General features: G+C 40.7%; 1 protein-coding gene across 5 annotated transcripts in view; it reads right to left on the reverse strand.

Moving 5' to 3' along the window:
• Positions 1-27,335, reverse strand: part of LOC134358953 (pantothenate kinase 1) — a 110,133-nt gene that overhangs the window by 24,967 nt on the left and 57,831 nt on the right. For all 5 annotated transcript variants that reach the window (XM_063071658.1, XM_063071661.1, XM_063071660.1 and 2 more), the window contains exons 2-4: positions 24,525-24,877; positions 16,959-17,212; positions 1,372-1,548 (exon numbers count right to left, since the gene is read on the reverse strand). In XM_063071658.1, the coding sequence (XP_062927728.1) occupies positions 1,372-1,548; positions 16,959-17,212; positions 24,525-24,877 (784 nt within the window). The remainder of the gene's footprint in view (positions 1-1,371; positions 1,549-16,958; positions 17,213-24,524; positions 24,878-27,335) is intronic.

Consider the following 27,335-nt stretch of genomic DNA (forward strand, 5'->3'; position numbering starts at 1 on the left):
TCCTACAACAAACACGTTATGAAGAGATTTGAATTAATTTTCCTACTTGTCTTGGTACAATCTCTCCACTTTTTGTTGTATTTCAGCAGTCCCCAACCACCAAAGCATGTGCTACCGGGCCGTGAGGAAACGATATGAGTCAGCTGCACCTTTTCCTCATTCCCTGTCACGCACTGTTGAACTTGAACATAGGGTTGCCAACAGTCCCATATTTGCCGGGACATCCCATATATTGGGCTAAATTGGTTTGTCCCATACGGGACCGCCCTTGTCCCATATTTCCCCCGCTAAGGTAGAGCATTCCTATGAAACCTTTCATGCCGAAATGGCGTAAAGTGAAGAAGAAATTACCATCAATTTATATGGGAAAAATTTTTGAGCATTCCCAGACCCAAAAAAATAACCTACCAAATCATACCAAATAACACATAAAACCTAAAATATCTCTAACATATACAAATGTTTGTAGTAAAAGCAGGAATGATATAGATACACAGCCTATATAAAGTAGAAATAATGTATGTACAGTATAGTACAAGATTAAGCCAAAATCGATTTGTGGAAAAAAAAATCGGCTCGTACGTGCATGCGCACACAGGTGCCCGCGCAAGGCTTCATGGTCATGGTAGTTTTTCTTGGGGTAAACACAAGTGTCCCAGAATTTGACTGCTACTTTTGTCCCTTATTTGGGAGTGAGAAGGTTGGCAACCCTAACTGTAAAAGACATGTTGAGGTGAGTTTAACCCTATTTGAACATTCCCCCCCGCCCCCCCCAGGTCAGCTGGTTCGCAAGAATATTGTCAATATTAAAGCGGTCCGTGGTGCAATAAAAGTTGGGGACCTATGTTGTATTTGATCTGATTCCAATTAATCTCAAGCTCATCAAAATTACTCTTTTGCCCCTTGCATATGAAGTAGGTAGCCGTTAATCACCAAGCACTAGATAGCTACGTTCCTCATTCTCAAGTTGGGAGCTCTAGCTACTTACATGGCAAAAAAGGAAAAGAACGACTAACACTACAGTAAACTCTGGGCCAGCACCCAGTCTGTTCAGTGAAAGCCAGAAATGTCCCAAAGAGGTTTAATTCTGTCAAAGCCCAGCAGATCTAACATTTTTAACGGCATAAGGATAGTGCGCAGGAGTTATTGAACACTGTGATTTCCACTTCTTGCAGCAAGACCAATGCATGGCTCGAGAGATTTTCCTTCCAACACTTTCTTCAAGGTGCTGACAGGAGCAGCACCTGGTGGCTAAACACATTTTGAGTTTCAGGATATAAAGGCAATCCAACAGACTATGCTTTATCCCAATTCCCTACAGTACCCACTGTGCAATCCCATAACTGGCCAGGCCAATCAGTAAGGACTTACCTGGACGCTACTGCACATCCAAGTAGACCAAATCGTTCATAATCCCCTCCATAGATATCTTTAACTAATTTATCCACATTGGTACTGTCTCCTTTTGCTGCCATCTCTAAAGCTTCTTCAAAGGTCTCACATCCAGTAAGCAGACAACAGAGGCCAAGGAAAGTTCCACCACCGAGACTGTGGACATGAATAAACAAATATTTATTGTGACATGAATGCAGGTAAAAGGTACTTAGAATGATTCATTTACTATTGGATTCCTTCTGCTGAGTATATTCAAAAAATCGCTTGCACTCTTAAGCTTTGTGACCCTGGTCACAATAAAAGGTAATCACTGAGTGAAACAAGCAATACTCATTAGACCTGACATTGCAATAAATGACAAAGCATTGCTTCAATAAACTTTAAAGTACAAATTAATTAGATTTCCAAATGTAGGAAGTACATTCCGGTTACATATAGTGCATATGTTAGATTCCAATACATCTCAGATAGCTCACAGGTTTCCACTTCCCACTTCATCCAGTAGCTTCATTAACAGATAAAATAGTTTTACACTCAACTAAATATAAATATTTACAAGAATATTCAGATGTCAGTAACCAGTCTAAATGATAACTGTCTATTTTATCTTCTTTTTGTCCTGAAGGCTTTGTTTCACTGGTTGCAGTTCAAAGCATTTACCTAACTAGATGTTATCAACTTGACAGGCTTGACAGTAAACAAGGTGGGGTAGGAAAGCAGAAGACGGCAGGTTACAGCCCATCAAAATCTTGCATTGTCATCATGTTCTCGAGAAGAGTTGCAGGTCAGAGATCAGCACAAGTGACCTGGGCTACTTTCTTCGCTGACAAAGGGGTTCCACTCAACTATAAAAGGATTGGGCAAATACAAAGCTTTAGTTTAGAATTCTTGGGAGACACAAAAGATTGCGGATGCCAGAAATCTGGAGCAGCAACGGAGCTGGAGGAACTCCAGCAAGTCAGGCAGCCAGGAAATGATCGGTCGACATTTTGGATTGAGACCCTTCATCAGGACCAGGAAGAGGGGAGACAGTCAATATAAAAAGATTGTGGGGAGGGAGGGAAGTGGGCGAAACAATGCTGGCAGGTTTTAGTCTGATCCAGATGAGATTGAAAATTCTTGTCATCCTGTTTCTGGCCTCAAAGCTGCAGCACAGCCTAATTATATTTCTTGTGAAAACACTTGTTAATTCTGACACATTTCCCATGTTGAGTGCTATTCGAGCTTCTTTCCAGATACACTGCACAAGTTCTAGAATGAGACTGCAGTGCAGTAAAATGGAATGACTGCAATGTCAGAGATGTTATCTTTTGGATGGGAAAGTCAGCCAAAACCCTATAAATCTTTTTCAGGTGGATTTAGCAATCTCATAATTTCAAAGAACAGCAAGAAACCCTCCTTCCACCGCCCCCCAACTACTCAGTTATTATTTCTAAAACAGTCATAATTCATTCATACCTTGCATTTCATAAAATTGTTGCTGAATTTTGTACATTACAACTGTGATTATCCTTCAAAATACTTCCCAGTAGTAAAGTGGTTCAAAGTAATGATTAAACATTACCTCCTCATGGCAACTACAACTGTACAATACATGTCTAAGTGGTCTATTTTGTGCAAATGAATAAAATTGTAATTCTTAAGCAATGGACAATTTTGCCATGTAGCATGTAAATAAAAATTGAGAACTAAATTCTGCATTAGCAGATTCTAGGAACAGATGAAGGAAAAGAAAAACATTGTTTCAAATTCTACTTTCTTCAGCATTCCATCTGAATTCAAAACTATTCAGAATAAAATTACAGTTTCCTACTACCACTATCAAAAGGAACTTAACCTAAAACTGTGACTATTGAGTCCACAGAAATGTGAGTCAAGTAATAACTGAAACTTCAATCGTCAATGTTGTTGTTTGGCAGGGTTGAAGTTTGTAACCCATTGAAGATGGAGCAGTGGATGAATGACATACTAGGTGACACAATTCCACACATTATGTCACCCCAATGAAAATTCTCAAAAATAGGTGCACTCAATGTCATTGAGAAATCTAACCAAATTTCTCCTCAAATTCTTCAAAAGTTCAAAGCGATTATGCTCATCATTAAAGCCATATAACAATACATATGTGTATTATTTTTTCCAAGTTTTTCAGTACAAGTAGTTTTAAAATGATTGAAATCAATGTTTCTGTTCAACTTGAGCACAAAATGTCAGCTGCATTAGCTCCTTTTTTGTTGAGGCCCGTAACCACTGTTCCCTCCAAGGTGTGTGCACGCACCCATCATTTGCTACTAGTGCACAAAGGAACTTAAACTATGCACAAAAGGTTGTCACTCGCTACCTCATTAGCATGTTAAGTATATTTCATGATCATACACAATCACATTTCCTTTTCTGGTTTCTGATGAGGACAGTGTTGTCAATGTGGAGTTTGCGATGATTTGTCTGCAGATTTTTAGAACTGGCATATTTATACTGTTTTTACTGCTGAAATTATTCAGTGTGCACATGTTGCCGTCACTGGGCAAAAAATTGCACCACACAAGATTTTTGTATGTCATTACAAATTAGAGGGAACATTGTCTGTAACACAAATTAACCGTCAACTACATGTCTGATTCATACTGTGCATCATCCGGGATGTATAACTGGCCTTTGGTAGTCAATCTCTGCTCATGTGGTGTGATGTATCCAGTCAAAACACCCATTAGTTATACACTGAGGAGACCATTCCCTGTGGCTGACATTATATTCAAAGTGGCATTGTCTCAGGATAGTGAACCTTTTAGAAAGATTGTAAATCTTTGAATTTCCCTACCCAAATGCTTATGGACACAGTCACTAAATGTATTTATGATTGAAAAGATGAAGGTGTAAATCCCCAGAATCATTGGAGATCAGCGAAAAGAAGATACTGTATGAGGAAGGGATAAGCCATGATATTGAATGGCAGAGAAGGATCAATGGGTTCCAAATTGTTATGTTCTAAAGAACTAGAGATATGATCAACGATTTGGAAAAACAAGTGTCTGATACTTACAGACCAAGATGACAGTCTGTGCAATTCACTTGCAGAGTTTTGAGATTGAGTAGAAATGATCTTAATGTTCAAGATTTGACTGGCTAAGTGGATGAAACTCAAAGTGAGAAAGTGATAGATGCAATCAGAAGTATTTCCACGTATGAGGAAATACAGACCGGGCGGGGCATGTGGTAAGTTTCTGTGTTTTAGTTAACATTTCCGCTTCTGGAATAAAAAAACGTCTGGCAAAATTTCTATCCTTGGAACACTTTCGAGTGAGTTACATCAGGAAGTACAAGTAGAACCACTAGTTGAATGTATTACCCTACCATGCATCTGCAGATAGACAAGGTACTCTTAGGTCATGGGAGAAAGGTTTACTTGGGAGAGCGCTCTGTCCGCCACAGAAAGCAGGATCTCCCAGAGGCCACACATTTTAATTCCACATCCCATTCTCATTCTGATATGTCTATCCACGGCCTCCTCTACTGTAAAGATGAAGCCACACTCAGGTTGGAGGAACAACACCTTATATTCCATCTGGGTAGCCTCTAACCTGATGGCATGAACATTGACTTCTCTAACTTCCGCTAATGCCCCACCTCCCCCTCGTACCCCATCCGTTATTTATTTATATACACACAGTCTTTCTCTCTCTCTCTCTCCTTTTTCTCCCTCTGTCCCTCTGACTATACCCCTTGCCCATCCTCTGGATTTTCCCCCCTCACCCTTTTCCTTCTCCCTGGGCCTCCTGTCCCATGATCCTCTCATATCCCCTTTGCCAATCACCTGTCCAGCTCTTGGCTCCATCCCTCCCCCTCCTGTCTTCTCCTATCATTTTGGATCTTCCCCTCCCCCTCCCACTTTCAAATCTCTTACTAGCTCTTCCTTCAGTTAGTCCTGACGAAGGGTCTCGGCCCGAAACGTCGACTGTACCTCTTCCTAGAAATGCTGCCTGGCCTGCTGCGTTCACCAGCAACTTTAATGGTGTGTTGCTTGGGAGAGATGTCAGAATTGCTGATTCCCACAGTAGTGTACAGCAGAGCTTAGTATGAAAAGGAGTAGAGAGGGTGGAAAGCAATCTGAAAAGATCAGTGTTTGCATGAAATGTAAAACTGTAACCAACAGTTTCTCAATAGTTGAGCAACCTAATGGTGAATTTACTCAACAGCACTTAATGAGTTTGTTAATATGTAATTTCAGCATTGCTACTTGTATGCCTGGCATGAGAAATAGGATAAATACTCAGCAGCTTTGAGCCGAACCTAATTCTATCTTCAATATGCTCCATCAATAATGCACCTACTGGTTATTTGTTTATTTCCATGTCATTGACAGCGAGAGGCTCAGAGAGGGCAGGACACGCAGCTGGTGAGTTGTCTGATTGAAATGCAACGGCTGGAAAGTGAACTGGGCATGGTTAGCCACCACAAGGGGAACATGCAGATGGAGCTCAGTCTAGTGAAGGATCGCTTTGAGTTGCAAAGAGTCAAGAGCGAGACAGAGTTTAAGGTAGCCTTGGTCCACAGATGCCAAGCATGTGGCTGTGTAGCTGATAGATGGCTGCCTTCTGAGATCAGCACTGGAAGCAGATCATGCAGTGTTCAACAGAGACCATGCCTACCTTTTTAAAGTTCACTCTAAAAATAACCCATTAACTGAAAGACATATAGCCATGCTCTGAAGACAAAATCAAATGCCACGTAAATACAAAATAGCTTCCTTTCAAACTCATGTATAAAATGTCAGGAGCCAGAGTTAACTTATTTTTCACATATTTCTGTCAAAAATATATGTTTCTTACTGAACAACTACATTTACTCGTCTACTTATCACCAAAATTTTCCTCAGAATTGTGGGGAAAGGGGAAATTCTTAAGTCATTAGAAGCAAGTTGACTGCTGTTCAGATAGAATTCTGAGCATCTCCAAACAGTCCCTAAACAGTTTATCAAGGTGAAGAGGAGCATGCATCATTCCCTTTCCTCAAACAGACTCAGAATCGCATTACCACTGAAACTTGTTGTTTTCTTGCAGAAGTACAGTGCAATACATAAAAAAATTACTATAAGCACAGTAAAAAACATAAGTAGTGCATAAGAGAACTAGTGAGATAGTGTTCACGGGTTTGTGAACTGTTCAGAAAACTAATGGCAGAGGGGAAGAAGCTGTTTCTGAAACATTGAGTATTAGTCTCCTGTACCCCCTCTCCGATAGTAGTAATGAGAAGAGGACTTGTCCCTGGTAGTGAAGGTCCTTAATGATGGATGCTGCCTTCTTGAGGCACCGTCGTCAAAGGTGCCCCTAATAGTGGGCAGGTTTGTGCCCCTGATAGTGGGCGGGCTTGTGCCCCAATTCAGCTGGCTAAGGCTCCAGCCTTTGCAATCCTGTGCATTGGAACAGCTGTACCAGGTGGTGATGTAACTAGTCAGGGTGCTCTCTAACGTACACGTGCAGAAACTTTCGAGGCTCTATGATGCTATATCAAATAGGCTCTAATTCTGAATGAACTACAATGCTGGTGTGCCTTTTTCATGATTGGATCAATATGCTGGGCCCAGGACAAGTCCTCTGAGATGTTGACACCCAACCTGCTCACCTTTTTCATCACTGACCCCTTCAAAGAGGACTGGTGCTCCCCCCAAAGTCCCCTTCCCAAAATAAACACTTAGTTTCTTGATCTTGCTGGCATTGAGTGCAACGTTGTTGTTACAACACTCAACCAGCTCACCCGACTCACTCTTGTATGCCTGCTCATTGCCACCTGACATTCTGCCACCAGTGGTGCATGAGCAAATTTTCCGATGGTCTTTCAGCAGTAGCGAGTGTAAAGAGAGTAGAGCAGTGGGCTAAACACACATTTCTCCCACCCCCAGGGACATTACCAGCTTTGTTTAGCTGCCTTTCCTGTTGCCTGGGCATTAACCACACGAAAAATTAGTTCTGCACTATATTTCCTTCAACTGCGGTTTGATGAGTTGGCTATTCTGGATGAATAGCAGTGTATTATAGGTTACCAAGATCTAATAATTTCATGAGTTTGTATACATTTTTTCTACATATTTCTACCAGGTTGGAAAATGCCAGGCCCCAAGTACAAGGACTACAAATGAGTTTCAAAAGGCAAAAGAAAAATGGCAAACTACAATTACTGAAGATGAGATAATAGTTGAAATAACTGCATTCACTTCATCATAAAAGAAAATTCCTGAAAGAAATGTTCCATGTCATTTCCACCACTGTGCTCGTTTGCCGGTTCTTCACTCAATAATAATTATCAACTCATTCTGAGCAAGAACAAAAATCCCACATGCCCTCTAATATTTCAAATACTTGTGCACTCCTTACTTTACAGTGTTTTAATTCTGTCGTCAATGCTGGGAGCTTCTCAGGATTCTGAAGTCTCCACCCCATGAGGGATGTCACAATCGTGTGTACTACTTATTTCTTTGAAACCTAGTCATTCCTGATCAATTTACTCTGATTAACAGCCTACACTTACATTTGACACACTGTACCACTTTTCACTTATTCTGCAGTTCTTTCCAACAGAACAATTTGGGCTTTGAATTTCTAGCTACGTTTATCAGTTTAGAATTTGTCATCTTCACTTAATCCTTTTCCAGCTGGCACAGCACATTTCTCGTGATCAATCACATCTACAGCCAGTTTGTTTATTGGTTTAACTCTTTGCTATTTATATCATTACTGATTTTCACTGCAACTTTCTAAACCGTTTCCAATTATTCAGCAGTTTATTTCTATGCACTCCAATTAACTGTGACTATTAATATCAAGCAAGGTGATCAACTGACTGGACAAACTATAATGCTTATATCAATCCAAAGAACCAAAGAGGTCTTTGAGGATTTTTGCTCTACACACAGCTTATCAATCAAAGCATCAATGGTGTATACAGAAGCATATAACACAGGAACAGGCCCATCAACCACAAAGTTGTGCTGAACTAATTAAATTAGTAAGCAAATGCCCAACTAAACTGACACTTTCTGCCTACACTACAACCATACCCTGAATATTCATGCATCCATCCATCTAATATTTGCCTCTTCCACCAACAAACGCAGCACATCCCAGGCACCCACCAGTCTAAGTAAAAAAAAGGCCCGCACATCTCCTTTGAACTTGCCTCCTTTCACCCTAAATGCATGCCACTTAGACATTTCAACTCTAGGAAAACAGATACTGGCTGTCTACTCTATCTATGCCTCTCAATCTTAGAAACCTCCGCCACTCCAAAGAACACAACCCACTCTGTCCAATAGCTCCTAATAGCACATGCCCCCTATTCTGCTCCTTTTCCAAAGCATCCACATCCTTCCTATAATGGTGTGCCCTGAGGCAAATGCAATATTCCAGGTGCAGCCTAACTTCCTGATTCTCGTACTCAGTTCTTCGACAAATAAAAGCAAGCGCTGTTGTGAGATTAAATTGGTCTATAATTTCCAGGGGTATCCCCATTTCCCTTCATGCACATTGATTGGCCATTGTTACAAGCACTGATATCATCAAATACACAAATAGCAGATTAGAAAAGAGCACAAGAGTCTCTGTCTAGTATATAAACAGTCACCTGATACAACAAGGTTATTGAACAATCACAGCTGCCATCATGGAAGATGTTTCAATCTACTATAGCAGTGAGGAAGACTTTGACACACATTTTGGGATCTGATCTGACCAAACATGCTAAATTTACCACATCTTATCTCAAATTACACAGTGTAACCCAAAAGAATACTTTTAAATACATTTGACCATATGAATCCTTCATTTTTTTTGTTATCAGATGTGTCGAATTAAGAATGATTTACATTTTACCTCGTGTACAGTTAGTGGCAAATTCAGGTGACCACATCAGTCAAAAATATAATGGTGTCAAGCATGAAAGCATACTTTCTAATGCTAGATTTCATCTTTAGTTATACTGAAACCTTTGCTCAGGGGTCAGTGAGAAAAAGGGTGTTTCCAGTTGCACTCCTTGTCTGAGAACAGCCAATCTTGGAAGCTAAGTAGGCACAGGGAGGCCGGTGAGCCATTTAATCAATTGTAGGGAAATTACTGGAGGAGGTTAACTAGCATTTGGAAAATCAGGCTTATTTCAGACAGTCTACAGGACTTTGTATGAGTCATTCAAAGTATGACTGTAGTACGAGTCTTACAAATCAGATTGAGGGTTTTTTTTAAGGAAATAACATAGATAATTAAAGAGTCGAGAAGTTGATGTTATCAACAACAGTTGCAAGAAAAAGTTTGTGTACCCTTTGCAGTACTTGGTTCTCTGCATTAATTACTCCTAAAATGTGGTCTAATCATCATCTGAGTGATAATAGACAAACACAATCTGCCTAAACTAGTAACACATAAACAATTATACTTTCCATGTCTCTACTGAACACATTGTTTAATCATTCACAGTCCAGACTGGAAAAAGTATGTGAGCCCTTGTATTTAATAACTGATAGTACCTCCTTCAGCAGCAATAACGTCCACCAAACGTTTCATGTAGCTGCTGATCAGACTTGCAGAATGGTGAGGAGGAATTCTAGACCATTCTTCCATACAAAACTGTTTCAAGTTCATCAATATTTTTGGGATTCCTTGCATGAACAGCCCTCTTCAAGTTATGCCACAACATCTCAATTCGGTTAAGGTCTGGACTCTGACTTGGCCATTCCAACTCTGACTTGGCCATTCCAAAACACATACTTTCTTCTTTTTAAACCATCCTGTTGTTGATTTACTTGTGTGCCTCGGATCATTGCCTTGTTGCATCATCCAACTTCTAGTAAGCATCAGGTGATGGACTGCTACATGCTCCTGTAAAATGCTTTGATACATTTTGAGTTAATTGTTCCCTCAACAATTGCAAGCTGTCCAGGCCCTGAGGCAGCAAAGCAGCCCCAAACCATGATACTCCTTCCACCATGCTTCACAATTGGGATGAGGTTTTGGTGTTGGTGTGCAGTGCAGAATTCTGTGGAATTCTCTGCCACTGGAAACAGTTGAGGCCAGTTCATTGGCTATATTTAAGAGGGAGTTAGATATGGCCCTTGTGGCTAAAGGGATCAGGGGGTATGGAGGGAAGGCTGGTACAGGGTTCTGAGTTGGATGATCAGCCATGATCATACTGAATGGCGGTGCAGGCTTGAAGGGCCGAATGGCCTACTCCTGCACCTATTTTCTATGTTTCTATGCCCTTTCCCCTCCAAACATAGCGGTGTGCATCTCTACCAAAAAGTTCAACTTTTGTCTCATCTGTGCAGAGACCATTGTCCCAGAAGCATCATGGAACATCCAGGTGGTCCTTTGCAAACTTGAGACATGCAGCAATGTTTCTTTTGAACAGCAGTGGTTTCCTCCATGGTGTCCTTCCAAGAACACCATTCTTGTTCAGTGCTTTTCTTATAGTGGACACATGAACAGAGACCTTAGCAAATTCTAGAGATTTCTCCAAGTCTTTTGCTGTTTCCTTTGGGTACTTTTTCATCTCCTTAAGCTTTGCACGTTGTGCTCTTGGTGTGGCCTTTGCAGGACACCCTCCTCTATGGAGTAGCAACAGTACCGAGTTTCCTCCATTTGTAGATAACTTCTCTTACTGTGGACTGATGAACACTCCGGTCTTTAGAAATGCTTCTGTAACCTTTTCCAGCTTCATGCATCTCTACAATTCTTCTTCTAAGGTCCTCTGAATGTTGTTTTGATAAAGGCATGGTGCACATGAACAGATCTTTCTTGAGAAGAGCAGTCTCTGTCTTGTGTGTCTTTTTTGTAGGGCTGGGCACTCCTACAATCCACACCTCCAATCTCAGCTCATTGATCACAACACCTGACTCCAAATAGCTTTTGTAGAAGGCATTACCCCAGAGATTCGCATACTTTTTTGAACCTAGACTATGATTGTTTAAATGGTGTACTCAGTAATGACGAGAAGTAGTACAATTGTTTGTGTGTTATTAGTTTAGGCAGATTGGGTTTGTCTATTATTGTGACTTAGATGAAGATCAGACCACATTTTATGAGTATTTAATGCAGTAAAACAGGTAGTTGCAAACGGTTCACTAACTTTTTTTTGCAACAATATTTTACTGAAGCAATGACCTATTTTAGTAAAGCAACAAGCAGGGAACGGAAGGATATAGAACATGTGCAGAGAGACGAGATTAGTTCGATTGGCATCATGGTCAGCACAGACATGATGGTCCAAACAGCCTGTTCTATGTTGCAGACAACCTTCACTTGACCACCTTTTTTGTGAAACTGTTTAAGTGCCACAAGAACAAGCTGCTGCTTGAATAGAACACCACCAATTCTCTCAAGGTTGCCGTGTATGATTCCCAAGCCTAGAGGTGCAAGTGACATCAGTACAGTAGTACTCAAACATCAGGAGCATTAAATTGATACACAAATTTCATCAGACAGATTTCCCTGGGGCAAGGAGTGTGGAGGCAACACCTGGAAAGCTCATTTCTGGTACAGTTTAGATTAAAACAAAGTTTTAATTTTCTGCTTGATGGGAACGTGCCCCCAGCACAGCGCAGTAGTCAGGAATTCACTTGGATTTTCCATTTTGCCTCATTCTTACAAAATCTGTGTGGTCTAATCCTCTAATCAGCCTGAACAGCCTAACAAAATACAAGTAGCTAAATATATTCAAATTCTAATTTTGCTTTGTGAACCCACCATGTAAAGAAAAAAAAATCTATAAAATACAAAAATGAATAAGTTGCGCCAAGAACAAAGGATTAACCAGGTACTGTCTATAGACCTGCTCAGGAACCTGATGGTGGAAGGGATGAAGCTGCTCCTAAATTGAAATGGAGCCTCCGTAGCAGGCTGTGATGAAACCAGAATGTTCCCCACCATAATAGCCTTCATCCAGCGAATACCAAATCTCCTCAAAGCCCTGATGAAGGCAAGGGAGATGCATGTATTGAATGTTGAAATAGACATTTGATCACAAAACATACGGCACACTCACATAGTTGCTCAGCCCACTTCAGCCATGCTGTCTGCAATGCCTATCTACATTAATGCCTCTGTTAGACCTCTATCCTTCCTCTGGCAGCTTATTCCAGACATTCACCACCTTGTTGAATAACGGACCTGTCAGATCTTATTTAAATTTCTTATGTCTCACTTAAACTGTGCTCTAGCTCCAAACTTTCCTGCCCTGATTAAAAAATTCTACCCATTCTGTCTATTTTATAAACCACTATGTCATTGCCCCTCAGCCTCCTATGTTCCAGTGAGAATATACCCAGATTATCCAACTTCTCCTTATAACTACAGCCTTCAATTCCATACAACACCCTGGTGAACCTCTACTGCACTTTCTATTGCTACCACATACTTCCATATTTAATGTTGAAAGGCATGGACAGAGTGGATGTGGCAAAGTTGTTTCCCATGATTGGGGAGTCTAGTACGAGAGGGCATGACTTAACGATTGAAGGGCACCCATTCAGAACAGAAATGCGAAGAAATTTTTTTAGCCAGAGGGTGGTGAATCTATGAAATTTGTTGCCATGGGCGGCAGTGGAGGCCAAGTCATTGGGTGTATTTAAGGCAGAGATTGATAGGTATCTGAGTAGCCAGGGCATCAAAGGTTATGGTGAGATGGCGGGGGAGTGGGACTAAATGGGAGAATGGATCAGCTCATGATAAAATGACGGAGCAGACTCGATGGGCCGAATGGCCGGCTTCTGCTCCTTCGTCTTATGGTCTTACTGCAATGTGGCGACCACACTCCAAGTACTGCCAGTTCAATTCCTGACACAGCCTGTACAGAGTCCATACATTCTCCTCATAACCTCGTGGGTTCCTCCCACATTCCAAAGGCAAGGGGCTAGGCTTAGCGAGTGTGGACATGGTACGATAGTGCTGGAAGCAGAGTGACACTTGCCTGGTTCTTCAATTTCAGCAAGCTATGAACTTGCACCCAAGGTCATTCTGTACATTAATGCTCTTAAGTCCCCTGTGATTTATGTCACATTTCATAACATTCCCCTTCCACAGGAACACAATGAGACATTGATTAAAGAAGCTTGCATTTAGCACCACTGATGTCAAGCTCTTGATGTGATGATGTTTAGGTTATTTAAGGCTTACTGACAATTTCTTTTAAATGATTCACCACCACAAACAAATCCTCTGTTTCTGTATTACAGTTGATAAGGATTCTCCTAGAATAATTTTATCATTGTCACACTTCACCAGGATTTGTTTTATTCTAACCCAAGACAAGGGAAAGGACAAGACAGATAGCTGAGAATGCCAAGAGGTGGGAAACCAGGGAAGGGGGGAAGTGAGGCTAAGAAAGCCATATGGGAGAGATGAATAACCTCTCTGGGAATGAAGCAGGAAAAACAAAATTGAGCAGGATTCATATGTTCCTATGTAAAAAATGAACCTTATCACATTTCACAAGTTGAGCCATGAGAAACGGGGTTTCCAACCTTTTTTATGCCACGAAGCCTTAGATTAACTGAGGGGTCTGTGGATCACAGGCTAGGAACTCCTATATTAGAGCCCCATTATGATTAAGTACAAGGGAGCACGAGCAACCATGACTAGCAGAGAATACGAGGCAGACTATTTAAGTGGGTTAAGAGGAAAGAGTGAGGTATTTTGCTGGGTGAGTATGCCACAGAGGGAGAAAATGAGCAAGTCTCAGTTAACAGAGCACAATGATATCACGTAGTACATACAAAAATGAAGAACAACCATTAAGTTTGTAATGATGGGAGTACAGTGCAACGTTACATACATATTATTAATGAAGATGCTGTTAAAAGCTTCTTGGCTACCTTAATAATCCTCTCAGGTACAGTAATATTGTTCTTTTCCGGGATTATAAAAATTCTTTCCAATACTTAACCTTGCAAAACTTCTAGATAAAAACTTTTATGTCATTAATATGCCTTTCCCATATGATCATATATATACCCACTAACTTCAAAGGGAGACAAACATATAATGTAGGAACCATAAATTAGTTATTACTTTATTTTACTGATAGTTTGTAAGTATCTGAAGTTAAAGGTAAAATCAATACTCTAGTTTCAACTTTCTGTACAGCTCTCGAGAGGAAAAATAATGGAATTAGCACAGCCCAATCTGTTTCATTCAAGTATCTTCCTTGTTAAATCTTGCAATCTTGACGGGCTCTGATCTCAGATAGGTCCTCCTTCACTAGGACAGGCAACTATAAAGCTACTTACTTCACAGGCATCCCCATTTAACCATTTGCTTTCAAGCTGGTCAATTAAAATAGTTACTTCAGTTCCACGCTTGAAGATTTGAAGAAAACAGCATCTAAGATCAAAGATGGGCTTCAACCTGGCTTAGAGACCAATAGTAACTGGACACAATAATAACTTAAAATCATTACTTTCAACCAATACTAAAACAGATCACCACACAAAAAGAAACCAATAATCGTAACTGAAGAAATTAATATCTTTTCTTTCCTCACATAGAAGGTAATGAGGTAAAAATTACTGCTGACAAAATACTATTGTATTGGACTCCAGAGACAAAAATTTAGTTGCACAGTTGCAAATTCAGTCTTTCAGAGAAACACCAGTGCTAACATTGATTTATAATGCTATTATGAGAGGATAGGTACATGGATGGGAGAGATATGATCAAGGTGTGGGTTGATGGGACTAGGCAGAATAATAGTTTGAATGGACTAGATGGGCCAAAGGGTCTGCTTCTGTGTGGTATTGCCCAATGACTTCATGGCAAATGGGATATGAATAGAGTAACACAGAAGGGGTCTCCGAGCTCTGGAGAATGCAACAAAACCCTGTACAGTCAGGAACTCCCAGAGACAGTTTTAACATTCAGTCAAAGACTCCGTTTGATTATAAAATGTGCATCATGTTTTAAAAAGTTAGCGAACCGATATTTTGCAGACCTTTATATACAAGATACGACAACTTATGCTTCATGCTATAGACAAATTGCACTATCCATAAATATCCATAACTTCTATAGACGTGTGATGGCAAGTGTGCTGAATGGCTGCATTACAGCCTGGTACAGGAACACCAATGCCTTTGTGCAGAAAATCCTATAAAAAGGTAGTGGATTCTGCCCAGTACATCATGGGTAAAACCCTCCCAACCATTGAGTATACCTACATGAAACGTTGTCATAGAAAAGCACCACCCAGGCCATTCTCTTGTCTTATTGTTACCATCAGGTAGAAGATGCAAGTGCCTCGGGACTCACACCACCAGCCTCAAGAACAGTTACTACCCCTCTTCCGACAGGCTCTTGAACAAAAGGGGTGATCTACACTCATTCTATTTGAAGACTCACTTTACTTCTTCAGGAGGTCTCACTTTAAGGACTTTTTAATCATGTTTGTTCATGCTCATTATCATTATTTATTGATATTTATTTATATTTGCATTTGCACAGCTTGTTGTTCATTGACTCTACTTAATAGTTACCGTTCTATCGATTTGTTGAGTATGCCCCCAGGAAAAAGAACCTGAGGGTTGTATGTGATGAGATGCACATACTCTGATAATAAATTTTACTCTGAACTTTGAATTTCAACATATTATCCCTGTGCAAGTCTTTATATAGGGCTTGGATGCAAACATTCACTTATGAAATTGCCAGAAGCTAATTATATTGATTGACAAAATTAGTACAAATCTTCTGTCATAACCTACAGGCACCTGCCAGTAGAAGTGGCTCAGTACACCCAATCCTTGGGTCCAAATTGGCGTCATAAATCTTTAACTTTTAAACTGGAAAATCCACCTACTTAAGTTATATCAGACTAGACTGGTCCAAGTCCACTGAAATGAATGCGAAAAATAAAATGCTGTTACTAAATAGCAAATTGTTTATTTGACTTAATGGGTTAGTTCACGCATGTCTTTAGTCTTCTAATGTAAATTTTTAAAAATCTTTTCTGAAACACATCGAGTGATTCTGAATGTTTATAACTGACTGACAGGCTGTCAAAGCCATTCTGTACTGAAGTGGATAACAGCTGGAAGAGCCCCTGCCTTAGCAATGAGCTGGGAGCTGGTGTCCCAGCAAAAAACTGCACTCAGAGCCACCCCAGAAGATGCAGCACAGTCAAAGCAGCAAGTGACCAGCATCATAAGACAGCAAAAGATCAGGAAAAAAGTAGTTATTAAAAGATTTCAGAGTTGGCCTTGTCATTTTGTACAACATACTTGTTATAGAGAGGGAAGATGCTTCCCTCTTTTTCTATCCATTCTTATCCCAGCTGCCATTCAGGAAGGGAACATAAAAGTAGAACATTACTAATGAAAGAGAAACCAATTTGAAGTTTTAAAAGGAATACAAGTGTACAAGATTATAGAGTAACACACACAAAATGCTGGAAGAACTCAAGAGTTTATCTAAGGAGAGGAATAGTTGATGTTTTGGACTGAGACCCCTCAATGTGAAAGTGTTAGATCAAGGTTTATCATTTTACAAACAGAAATAGCAATATGTTTAGTTTAGCTGTGCCTACGTGCTTACCTGGTTCCAGTCACCCTTTTGTAATTATCTTTAGAATAAAGAGCCAAGATACTGACTCCTGAACCTATGTTGACCAGCAACATAGGGTAAGGGTTATCCAAGCAATACGGCTTTTTCTGGCACTGGTCGAGGTCAGTGGGTTTTTCAAAATAGTAACACTCGGACTGACCGTTGTACCCAACTGAATCAATGTAGAGCAGACCTTGGATTAAACAGTCCAACTCATCCAGCTTGAGAAGTTGTAATTCAGCCATCTGGAAAACAGCGACAGTAAGTTAGCAAATGCCTGCCCGCTTACCATTCTCAACAAGGTACAGTCAAAAACTCAATGCAGGAATATATATTCTGAACCTTCCTAACTAAACAGTTATACACAGTTATTTAAATATAAACAACAGACACTGGAAATACTCAGCAGCTCAGACTGTGGGAGCAGAATCGGGGTTAATATTTCAGGTTGAAGACTCTTCTAAGGAAACTAAAGCAGCTCGATAAGTTGCAGGGAGGGTAGCAGAGAGGGAATATCTCTGAAAGGGTAAAACACAGGTGAGCAGGGAGATAAGTTTTAAACAAATTTACTTACAAGTGTATCTCAAGGTAGTATATGGTGACATATATGTATTTTGCTAATAAGCTTATTTTGCACTTTGAATTTAGTCATCAAGTGAATGCAAGCAATTAGAGTGAGAACACAAACAAATGAATGTAGAAGTTATGAGTAGGAAGATGTGCCCAATCGGCCAGGCCAATCATGCCCTCCACTTCCACAGGAAAAAAGGGGAAAAAGTTGGGTGAACCAATATCACAGATGGATGACTGATACAGGGAGAGATCAATTAAATTGAAGTTGTAGAATTAGGTTTGGAAGGCTGAATTGTGCCACAATGGAAGATGAGATGCTGTTTCTATAGACTGCACAGACTGCATTGGGCATTATTGTAACAGTGCAGCAGCTCAGGGTAAAACTGTGATGGAGAATTAAAGTGGGTGGTAGCAGGCAGTTCAGGATTGCCCCTGTGAAGTGAATGTCTGTGCTCAGGAAAGCAGTCACCTGGGTGATAGTCAGTGCTATAGTCCAGTAGCATTTACATCCACAGTGATGAAACATTGTGGATGTAAATGCTATTGGACTAGAGAGAGATTGGTGATGAAACATATCAACTCCTGTCTAAGAAATAACATGGAGCCGCTTCAGTTTGCTTAAGAGTGCTACAGGTCAACAGCAAGTGCGATCTCATTGGATCCTGACTCAACCCTGAAACATCTGGATAGCAAAGATGCATATGTCAGGATGCGTTTCATCAACTACAGCTCCGCATTCAATACTATCTTCCCTCAAAACTAATCAGTAAGCTTCAAGACCTTGGTCTCAATACCTCCTTAAGCAATCGGCTCCTCAATTTCCTCACTTTCAGACCCTAGTCAGTTCGGATTGGCCGCAACAGCTCCTTCACGATCGCCATCATCACAGGTGCACCACAGGCTCTGTACTTAGTTCTCTGCTCTACTCTTACACTTATGACTGTTAGGCTAAGCACAGCTCCAATGCCATATTCAAGTTTCCTTTCAATACCACTGACGTAGGCTGAATCAAGCGTGGTGATGAATCAGCATATAGGAGGGAGACTGAGAGTCGGGCTGAGTGGCGATGCAACAACTGCCTCTCACTCAATGTACAAGATCAAAGAGCTGATTATTGGCTTCAGGAGGAGGAAACCAGAGGTCCATGAGCCAGTCCTCATTGCCAACTCAAGATCAGAGTTGGACAGTCAGCAACTTTAAATTTCTCAGTGTTATTATTTCAGAGGACCTGTTCCGGGCTAAGCACGAGAGTGCAATTATGAAGAAAGCACAGCAGTCCCTCTACTTCCTTAGGAGATTGCAAAGATTTGGCATGACATCTAAAGCTTTGACAAACCTCTATAGATGTATGTTGGTGAGTATATTGAGTGGCTGCATCACAACCTGGTATAGAACCACCAACACCCTTGATCAGAAAAACCTACAAAAAGTAGTGAGTATGGCCCAGTCCATCATGGGTAAAGCCCTCCCCACATTGAGTACATCTACACAGAGTGCTTTCGCAGGAAAGCAGTATCCATCATCAGGGACCTTCCCCCGCCACCCCGGGAGATGGTCTCTTCTCTCTGCTGCCACCAGAAAGGTGCCACAGGAGCCTCAGGACTCATACCACCAGGTTCAGGAACAGTTATTACCCATCAATCATCAGGTTACCTGAGCCACATGCAAACTGGCATGGGATCAAGAAGATTAGAGAGTTAAATGCGTGGCTCAAAGATTGGTGTGGGAGAAGTGGGTTTGAATTTATGGAAAATTGGCACCAGTATTGGGGAAGGAGGGAGCTGTACCAATGGGATGGGCTCCTCCTGAACAGTGATGGGATCGGGATCTTAGCAAATCGCACAACTAGGGCTGTGGATAGGACTTCAAAGTAAATAGTAGAGGGGTAGGTTCAACAGATTGGAGAAATATCGATAAAGTAAAAAAGAAAAATGATCCAAGGATGAAGAAAGAACAAAAGATAAAAAAAGTAACAGTGGAGTGAAATAAAATCAAGTGCAAAAGAATAAAAGATTACAAGATTTTAAAAGCACAATGATTTTAAGGGCACTTCATTTGAATGCCTGCGGTAATCGAAATAAGGTCAGTGAACTTGTGGTTCAAATCATTACAAAGAGGTATGATTTAGTGGTCATTACAGAGGTGTGGTTGCAGCATGGACAGGATTGGGAATTAAATACCCGAGGATATCAGGTAATACAGAAGGATAGGCAGGAAGGTAAGGGAGGTGGGGTAGCGCTCTTAATTAAAGAGATCAGGGCAATAGTGTTGAATCCATCTCTGTAGGGGTTGGGAATAGTAAAGGGGAAAAAAAAACACTGGTCTGAGTTGTCAGCCACCAAATAACAACATTACAGTGGTGCAGGCAATAAACAGAGAAATATCTGATGTAGAACAGCAGTTATCATGGGGGACTTTAATTTGCACATAGATAGGGTGAATCAAGTTGTTCAAGGCAGTCTTGAGGAGGACTTCATAGAATGCATCTTGATGGCTTTCTTGAACAGCATGTTACTGAACCTACAAGGGAACGTGCCATCTTAGATCTGATCCTGTGTAATGAGACAAGTAAAATTAGTGCTCTTGTAGTTAGGGATCCTCTTGGAGAGAGTGATCACAGTATGAACGGATTTCTCTTACAAATGGAGGGTGCAATAGTTCAATCTAAAACCAGTGTATTATGCCTAAACAATGGAGACTACAAATGGATGAGGCAGGATTTGGCTGGGGCAGACTGAGAACACAGGTTATACGGTGGGACAGTTGAGGAACAGCGGAAGATTTTCAGGGAGATATTTCACAGTGCTCAACCTGAAGTATATTCCAGTTCAAAGCAAGGACAGTAAGGGTGGGGAGAGGCAGCCTTGGATAACTAAGGAAATAAAAGAGGGAATCAAACTAAAAGCTCATGTATACAAAGTCGCCAAGAGTAATGGGAAACTGGAAGACTGGGAAAACAAAAAGCAACTAAGTACTACTAAGTGAGCACTAACGAAAAGGATGGTAGATTATGAAAACAAACTAGCACAAAATATAAAAACGCATAGTAAATTTTTTATAATTATATAAAGCGGAAAATGTGGCTAAAGACAATGTAGGCCCCTTGGACAACAAGAAGGGAGAATTGATATTGGGTAACGAAGAAATGGCCGAGGCTTTGAATGATTATTTTGTGTCAGTCTTCACAGTGGAGGACACACCTAATGTGCCAAAGAGATATGTCATGGATGCAATGGGAGGTGAGGACTTCGATATAATAGCTGTCACTAAAGAGGTACTGTAGAGCAAACTTGTGAGCCTGAAGATAGATAAGTCCCCTAGTCCTGATGGAATGCATCCCAGGGTACTGAAAGAAATGGCAGAAGTTATAGTAGAGTCTACCTGCTGAACCATGTCTACGCCCACCTGGACAAGCCAGCGAGCACTTTGAGGGTCATGTTTTTTGATTTCTCCAATGCGTTCAACACCATCCGCTCTGCTCTGCTGGGGGAGAAGCTGACGGCGATGCAGGTGGATGCTTCCCTGCTGTCATGGAATCTTGATTACCTGACTGGCAGACCACAGTACGTGTGCTTGCAACAGTGTGTGTCCGACAGAGTGATCAGCAGCACTGGGGCTCCACAGGGGACTGTCTTGTCTCCCTTTCTCTTCACCATTTACACCTTGGACTCCAACTACTGCACAGAGTCTTGTCATCTTCAGAAGTTTTCTGATGACTCTGCCACAGTTGGATGCATCAGCAAGGGAGATGAGGCTGAGTACAGGGCTGCGGTAGGAAACTTTGTCACATGGTGTGAGCAGAATTATCTGCAGCTTAACGTGAAAAAGACTAAGGAGCTGGTGGTAGACCTGAGGAGAGCTAAAGTACCGGTGACCCCTGTTTCCATCCTGGGGGTCAGTGTGGACAAGGTGGAGGATTACAAATACCTGGGGATACGAGTTGACAATAAACTGGACTGGTCAAAGGACACTGAGGCTGTCTACAAGAAGGGTCAGAGCCGTCTCTATTTCCTGAGGAGACTGAGGTCCTTTAACATCTGCTGGCCGATGCTGAGGATGTTCTACGGGTCTGTGGTGGCCAGTGCTATCATGTTTGCTGTTGTGTGCTGGGGCAGCAGGCTGAGGGTAGCAGACACCAACAGAATCAACAAATTCATTCGTAAGGCCAGTGATGTTGTGGGGATGGAACTGGACTCTCTGAAGGTGGTGTCTGAAAAGAGGATGCTGTCCAAGTTGCATGCCATCTTGGACAATGTCTCCCATCCACTACATAATGTACTGGGTGGGCACAGGAGTACATTCAGCCAGAGACTCATTCCACCAAGATGCAACACAGAGCGTCATAGGAAGTCATTCCTGCCTGTGGCCATCAAACTTTACAACTCCTCCCTTGGAGGGTCAGACACCCTGAGCCAATAGGCTGGTCCTGGACTTATTTCCTGGCATAATTTACATATTACTGTTTAACTATTTATGGCTTTATTACTATTTATTACTCATGGTGCAACTGTAACAAAAACCAATTTCCCCTGGGATCAATAAAGTATAACTATGACTAGAGGCTTTGGTGATAATTTACCAAAATTCTCTGGACTTTGGGCAGGTCCAGGCAGACTGGAAGATGGCAAATGTCACACCACTGTGCAAAACAGGATGTAGGCAAAAGGCAGGTAACTATAGGTCAGTTAGTTTAACTTCTGGACAGGGTACTGGCGAGGCCGCACCTGGAGTACTGTGTGCATTTCTGGTCTCCTTACTTGAAGGATATACTTGGCTTTGGAGGCAGTGCAGAGGAGGTTCACCACATTGATTCCAGAGATGAGGGGGTTAGATTATGAGGGGAGGTTGAGTTGCCTGGGACTGTACTCGCTGAAATTCAGAAGAATGAGAGGAGATCTTATAGAAACATATACAATTATGAAAGGGATAGATAAAATAGAGGCAGGAAAGTTGTTTCCACTGGTAGGTGATACTAGAGCTCGGGGACATAGCCTCAAGATTCAGGGAAGTAGATTTAGGATGGAGATGAGGAGGAACTGCTTTTCCCAGAGAATGGTGTATCTGTGGAATTCTCTGCCCAATGAAGCAGTGAAGGCTACCTCAGTAAAAACATTTCAGACAAGGTTGGATAGATTTTTGCATAGTAGGAGAATTAAGGCTTATGGGGAAAGGCAGGTAGGTGGAGACGAGTCCATGGCCAGATCAGCCATGATTTTTACTGAATGGCGAAGCAGGCGCGACAGGCCAGATGGCCGACTCCTGCTCCTATTTCTTATGTTCTTATGTACTCTGTGAAGTCTCTTCCAGGGACGCTTGCCCTGAAGAAGTTTAAATCTCGCAGTCCTGCCAAAGGAATTCGTCCCAAAACATTTTTTCCATAGCTGCTGCCTGGCTTGCTGAGTTCCTCCAGCAATTTGTGTGTGTTGACCAAGTACAATCCACTCGATTAAGTGAAGTGCAAGTGAATCTCTGCTTCACCTGGAAAGACTATGAGTCCCTGGGTTGTGGGAAGGGAAGAGGTGAAACGCTTGACTGTGACTACAAGGGAATGTGCTTAAGAAAGGCTGTGATTGGTGGGAATGGAAGAATGGATTCAGAAGTGGTTAGAAGAACAGTTCCTGTGAAATGCTGAAGGGGGAAGAGCTGTCCGGTGAAGGTGATGGAAAATGCAGAAAATGATCTGGTCAATGTGGAGGACTGAGGGGTGGAAGTAGACCTATCCTTGTTCTCTCCAGGAATAGGAGAGGGTGAAAGCAACGGTACGGGATGTACACAAGATGCAGTCAAGTGCTTCATTAACAATCTTGGATTTTACATACAGAGTTTCTATTTGTCTGACAAGGGTAGTACAGTATACCAAGCACACACGACCCATATTTTTGTTGCTTTATCAATTCATACAGATTATAGAAATTTCCCTTTGGTGAGAAAATTTAGTAAGAAATCAATGAACCAAAATTGGAATATTTTCTGCTGCAATTCCAGACCACCCCCACGTTAAAACAGTTCAAGTAATGGATATTCAGAAATTTTTAGATCCCTTCCTAAAAATTTGAGGCATGGAATAAAAAAAATCACTCTTTCATAATTTATATGAATAAAAAAACTAAACAAATAGAAAATACAAAAGTAATAACAATTTTGCCAACTTCTGTCAAGGGTTTACATTATAAAAAATTTTCCAAGAATACATTCCATTTGTCATCGATGCAGGAGTGTGTTCTATTTGCAAACATTTAAGACAAAAATGTATTTTCAATTTTTGGACCAGAGGCAACTAGAAAAATCATTTCCTGCTTTAAATGATTTTGCACTATGCATGGTGCCTTCTGATCTTTGCAGCAGTTATGATACCACAGAAAGATACAGGGAAATAATGATAAATAAAGGTATTAGGTTGATAGATAAAGGAAATAACATGCCCCAGGATCAGTCCTGCAAATCTTGTCCTCCAATAAAATTTATAGCTTTGATCTAGTCAGGTTTGCTGCCAGGCCCACATTAGAAACCACGACAATTTTGAGAAAGAATACAGAATACTGTAATGGTGAGCAGTGAGTTATCAGAGTGGAAAGAAAGAATGATGGAAAATAATTGGAAAACAATGTGAAATGGCAGAAATAAAAGAAGGCTCAAATGGCAAGATATTAAAGAAATACAGACAAGAAGGTATGAGCATATAGACAAAAAGAATATTGAAGATGGGAATTTAGGCATGGAAAAATCATTAAAATAAAACAAGTACAGTAAGTTGATGAGACTCTGGTATGATTGCAATGTAGATCTTCAGATACTGAGAACATTACAACCACAGGAAGGCACACTGGAACAATGGGCTTCAATTCTAAGAATGGTTTGATTAAAGTCAAAGCTTTTACTATTGAAACAGGAAGCTTTGGCTAGGCAATTGTTGAGTCTAATAGTCTGCTAAATAAAAAAAAACTTTTTTTTGCATTTTTCCCATACTAAGAAACACCACCATACCTTTCTGAAGTCATCCTCAAACTTGTAGGCCCCACCTCCAGTGGCACACATCGTGGTGTGCAAACTGGAAAAATTTTTGTCTCTACCCATTTGAATGAATTTAGGCATAGAATGTGTTGGAAAACGGATAAAATGCAAGTTCCCTTTGCGTCCACACATGATCAAATTCTTCAGTTCCAGGTGTACATCGCGAATCCCAGTATTTCCATAGGCTACATTAGAGGTTAGGTACTTCCTAATACTCTTCAGATTCTCCACCTCCTCCTGCTCTTCTTCAGCTGTGATGTCTTTTGGTTCAAAATACACAAGTTTGACAAGGGTTCCGCCAATATCCATTCCAAACCAAGGGAAAGCTGTAAGAGAGGAAAAAAAAGTCAGCATTATGAGGATCTACAGTAGCCTACCACATTGCTTAATTTATGCTATAATCAATAGTACATATATATAGCTAAGGTGCCTAAGACATTTGCACAGTACTATATAATGGTTAAAACTGGAAGATGGTTGGGAAACAGAAATAAGAATACTTAGCTTTGCACCAGCTAGGTAGTATAAAGTGTTATTTGGTAACTAAAAAGCCATAATATACAGTACTGTGCAAAACCTATCAACTTTAAATCTAAAATGAGGAGCTATAATACAGACTACCAGCCTAATAGCCTAATGCATTCCCAAAAAATGTTGCATATCTCGATTTTACATACTGCAAAGCTGTTTCATCTGAGTATGTAACAAGAATTGATAGTTGATAAAAAAAAAATTGTGTTGATTTACTCCCACCTCATTCCCTCCCCACCCACCCAAAATGAATTTCAAAAGTGAACTTTATTCTGTATCTCAATATTTGGGTCAAAGACAAATTTCCATGACCCAAATGGTGTTTGGGGAAGAGGAAATGTGCCTGTAATAATAAATACTTGTTCATGAAAGAATTGCCAATGTTTAAAGTATGAAGGTGACTGTGGGTAAGGGATCATTGTTCTTCATGATGAAATTCCTCAATAGGCACAATTACATCTAGTAAATTACATACAGAAGAAATACATCATAATTGTCATATTGATTTACCCTCTAAGATATTCCTTTATGTACCTGTTGCACAAGTTTGGAAATTAAGCAATAGCTGAAGAAGTGTGACCTTTCATCGAAATAAACAAGTTGACCAATCCTTGCTGACAAGCCATTTGAAACTTACACAGGGCAGCCAAAGACAACACACTGGTGGGAAGTTTCAGGTGTAGGAAATAATTCTCAACAAGGCAGAGGCCATTTATGTACTAAAGAGAGTATTTTAGTTAAGCATTGAGAAAAAGCTTTAAGTCGACATTTTTATAAACTTTATTTTGGTTAAAAAAACAGGAATCTAAAATTTAACTTGTAAGTTATCATAGTTCAGAAAATGCACAAGTTTGGAGTTTTGGACTGAGCATCTCAAATAATTCAAACACAAGTAAATAATTGGAGTGGATGTTTTTGTTGAACGGCTACATTGAAAGCAATTGTATCCCTTCACAAATACAGTTGACCCATTCATAATTTGATTCTGTAAAGCAAGTTATGAATATAAATTCTGACTTTTTTTGTTATTTGTTATTCACAAAACAGAAGTTTAAGAGAAGATCAAATAGAGGTACAGGTGCACATTCCTTTATCCGAAATTCTGAAATCCAAAAAGCTCCGAAAACCGAAGTTTTTTTCGCCAACAGCTGACGTCACTCAGGTGTGACGTGGTAGCACTAGTAGAGGCCGCCAGGCGTCAGTTGTGGCTCAGCGCTCGTACTGGTTACACGTGCATTTGCTGTTCACTGATATTTTGTGTTCACTGTTGACTTTGTGTTTAATTTCACTGTGAAGATGTCTAAAAGAGCTGCAGATACCCCTATGGGTAACAATGAGAAAAAGAGAAGGAATCTTCTCTATCAATAACGCAGAAAGTGGAGTTATTGCAGAAGCTTGATCGTGGTGTGTCTGTGTGGCGTATTACTGAAGAAAATAGTGTCGGAACTACCACTGTATATGATTTAAATAAACAGAAAGACAAGCTACTGAAGTTTTATAGTGACAGTGACGGTGACATTCTTCGTTTATTTCAGTAAGTCGTTTACCATGTGTTTTGATTCGGTTCATTTGAAGCTGTATTTATTTTTATGTTTTATTGAATGTTTTAGTTGGAAATAGAATTTCTTCTTATCATTATTCCCTAAACAATACAGTATAACAATTATTTACATAGGCATTTACATTGTATTATAAGTAATCTAGAAATGATATAAAGTATACGGGAGGATGTGCGGAGGTTCGGTGCCCCGCTGGGTCTTAAAGTCCACCGCACTGAAACAAGTTAAATAAGGGACTTAAGCATACATGTTTTTTGGTATCGGGGGGGGGGGTCTGAAATCCAAAAAATTCTGAATTCCGAAAAGCAACTGGTCCCAAGGATTTCGGATAAGGGATTGTGAACCTGTAATTAATAGATCAGAAGGTTCAGGCACTCCATAGATAACATAGACTACTACAGAATAAGAACCTGCTCTTCAACCCACAATGTTGTGCTGAACTAATTCACCCAATGATGCCCAATCATCCCTCTGCCTACACATGATCCACAACTCCCTCCTCCCCCACATTCGCCACATATTATCTGCCTTTCAAGAAGCTTCTAAAATGCCTTTATATCTGCCTCCATTGCAGTACATTCTACTTATAAGACCATAACATATAGGAGCAGAAGTAGGCCAATTGGCCCATCGAGTCTGCTCTGCCATTCAATCATAGGCTGATCCACTTCATCCAGTCATCCCCACTCGCCTG

This window comes from Mobula hypostoma, chromosome 19 (genome assembly GCF_963921235.1).
Source record: "Mobula hypostoma chromosome 19, sMobHyp1.1, whole genome shotgun sequence".
Lineage (NCBI taxonomy): Eukaryota > Metazoa > Chordata > Chondrichthyes > Myliobatiformes > Myliobatidae > Mobula > Mobula hypostoma.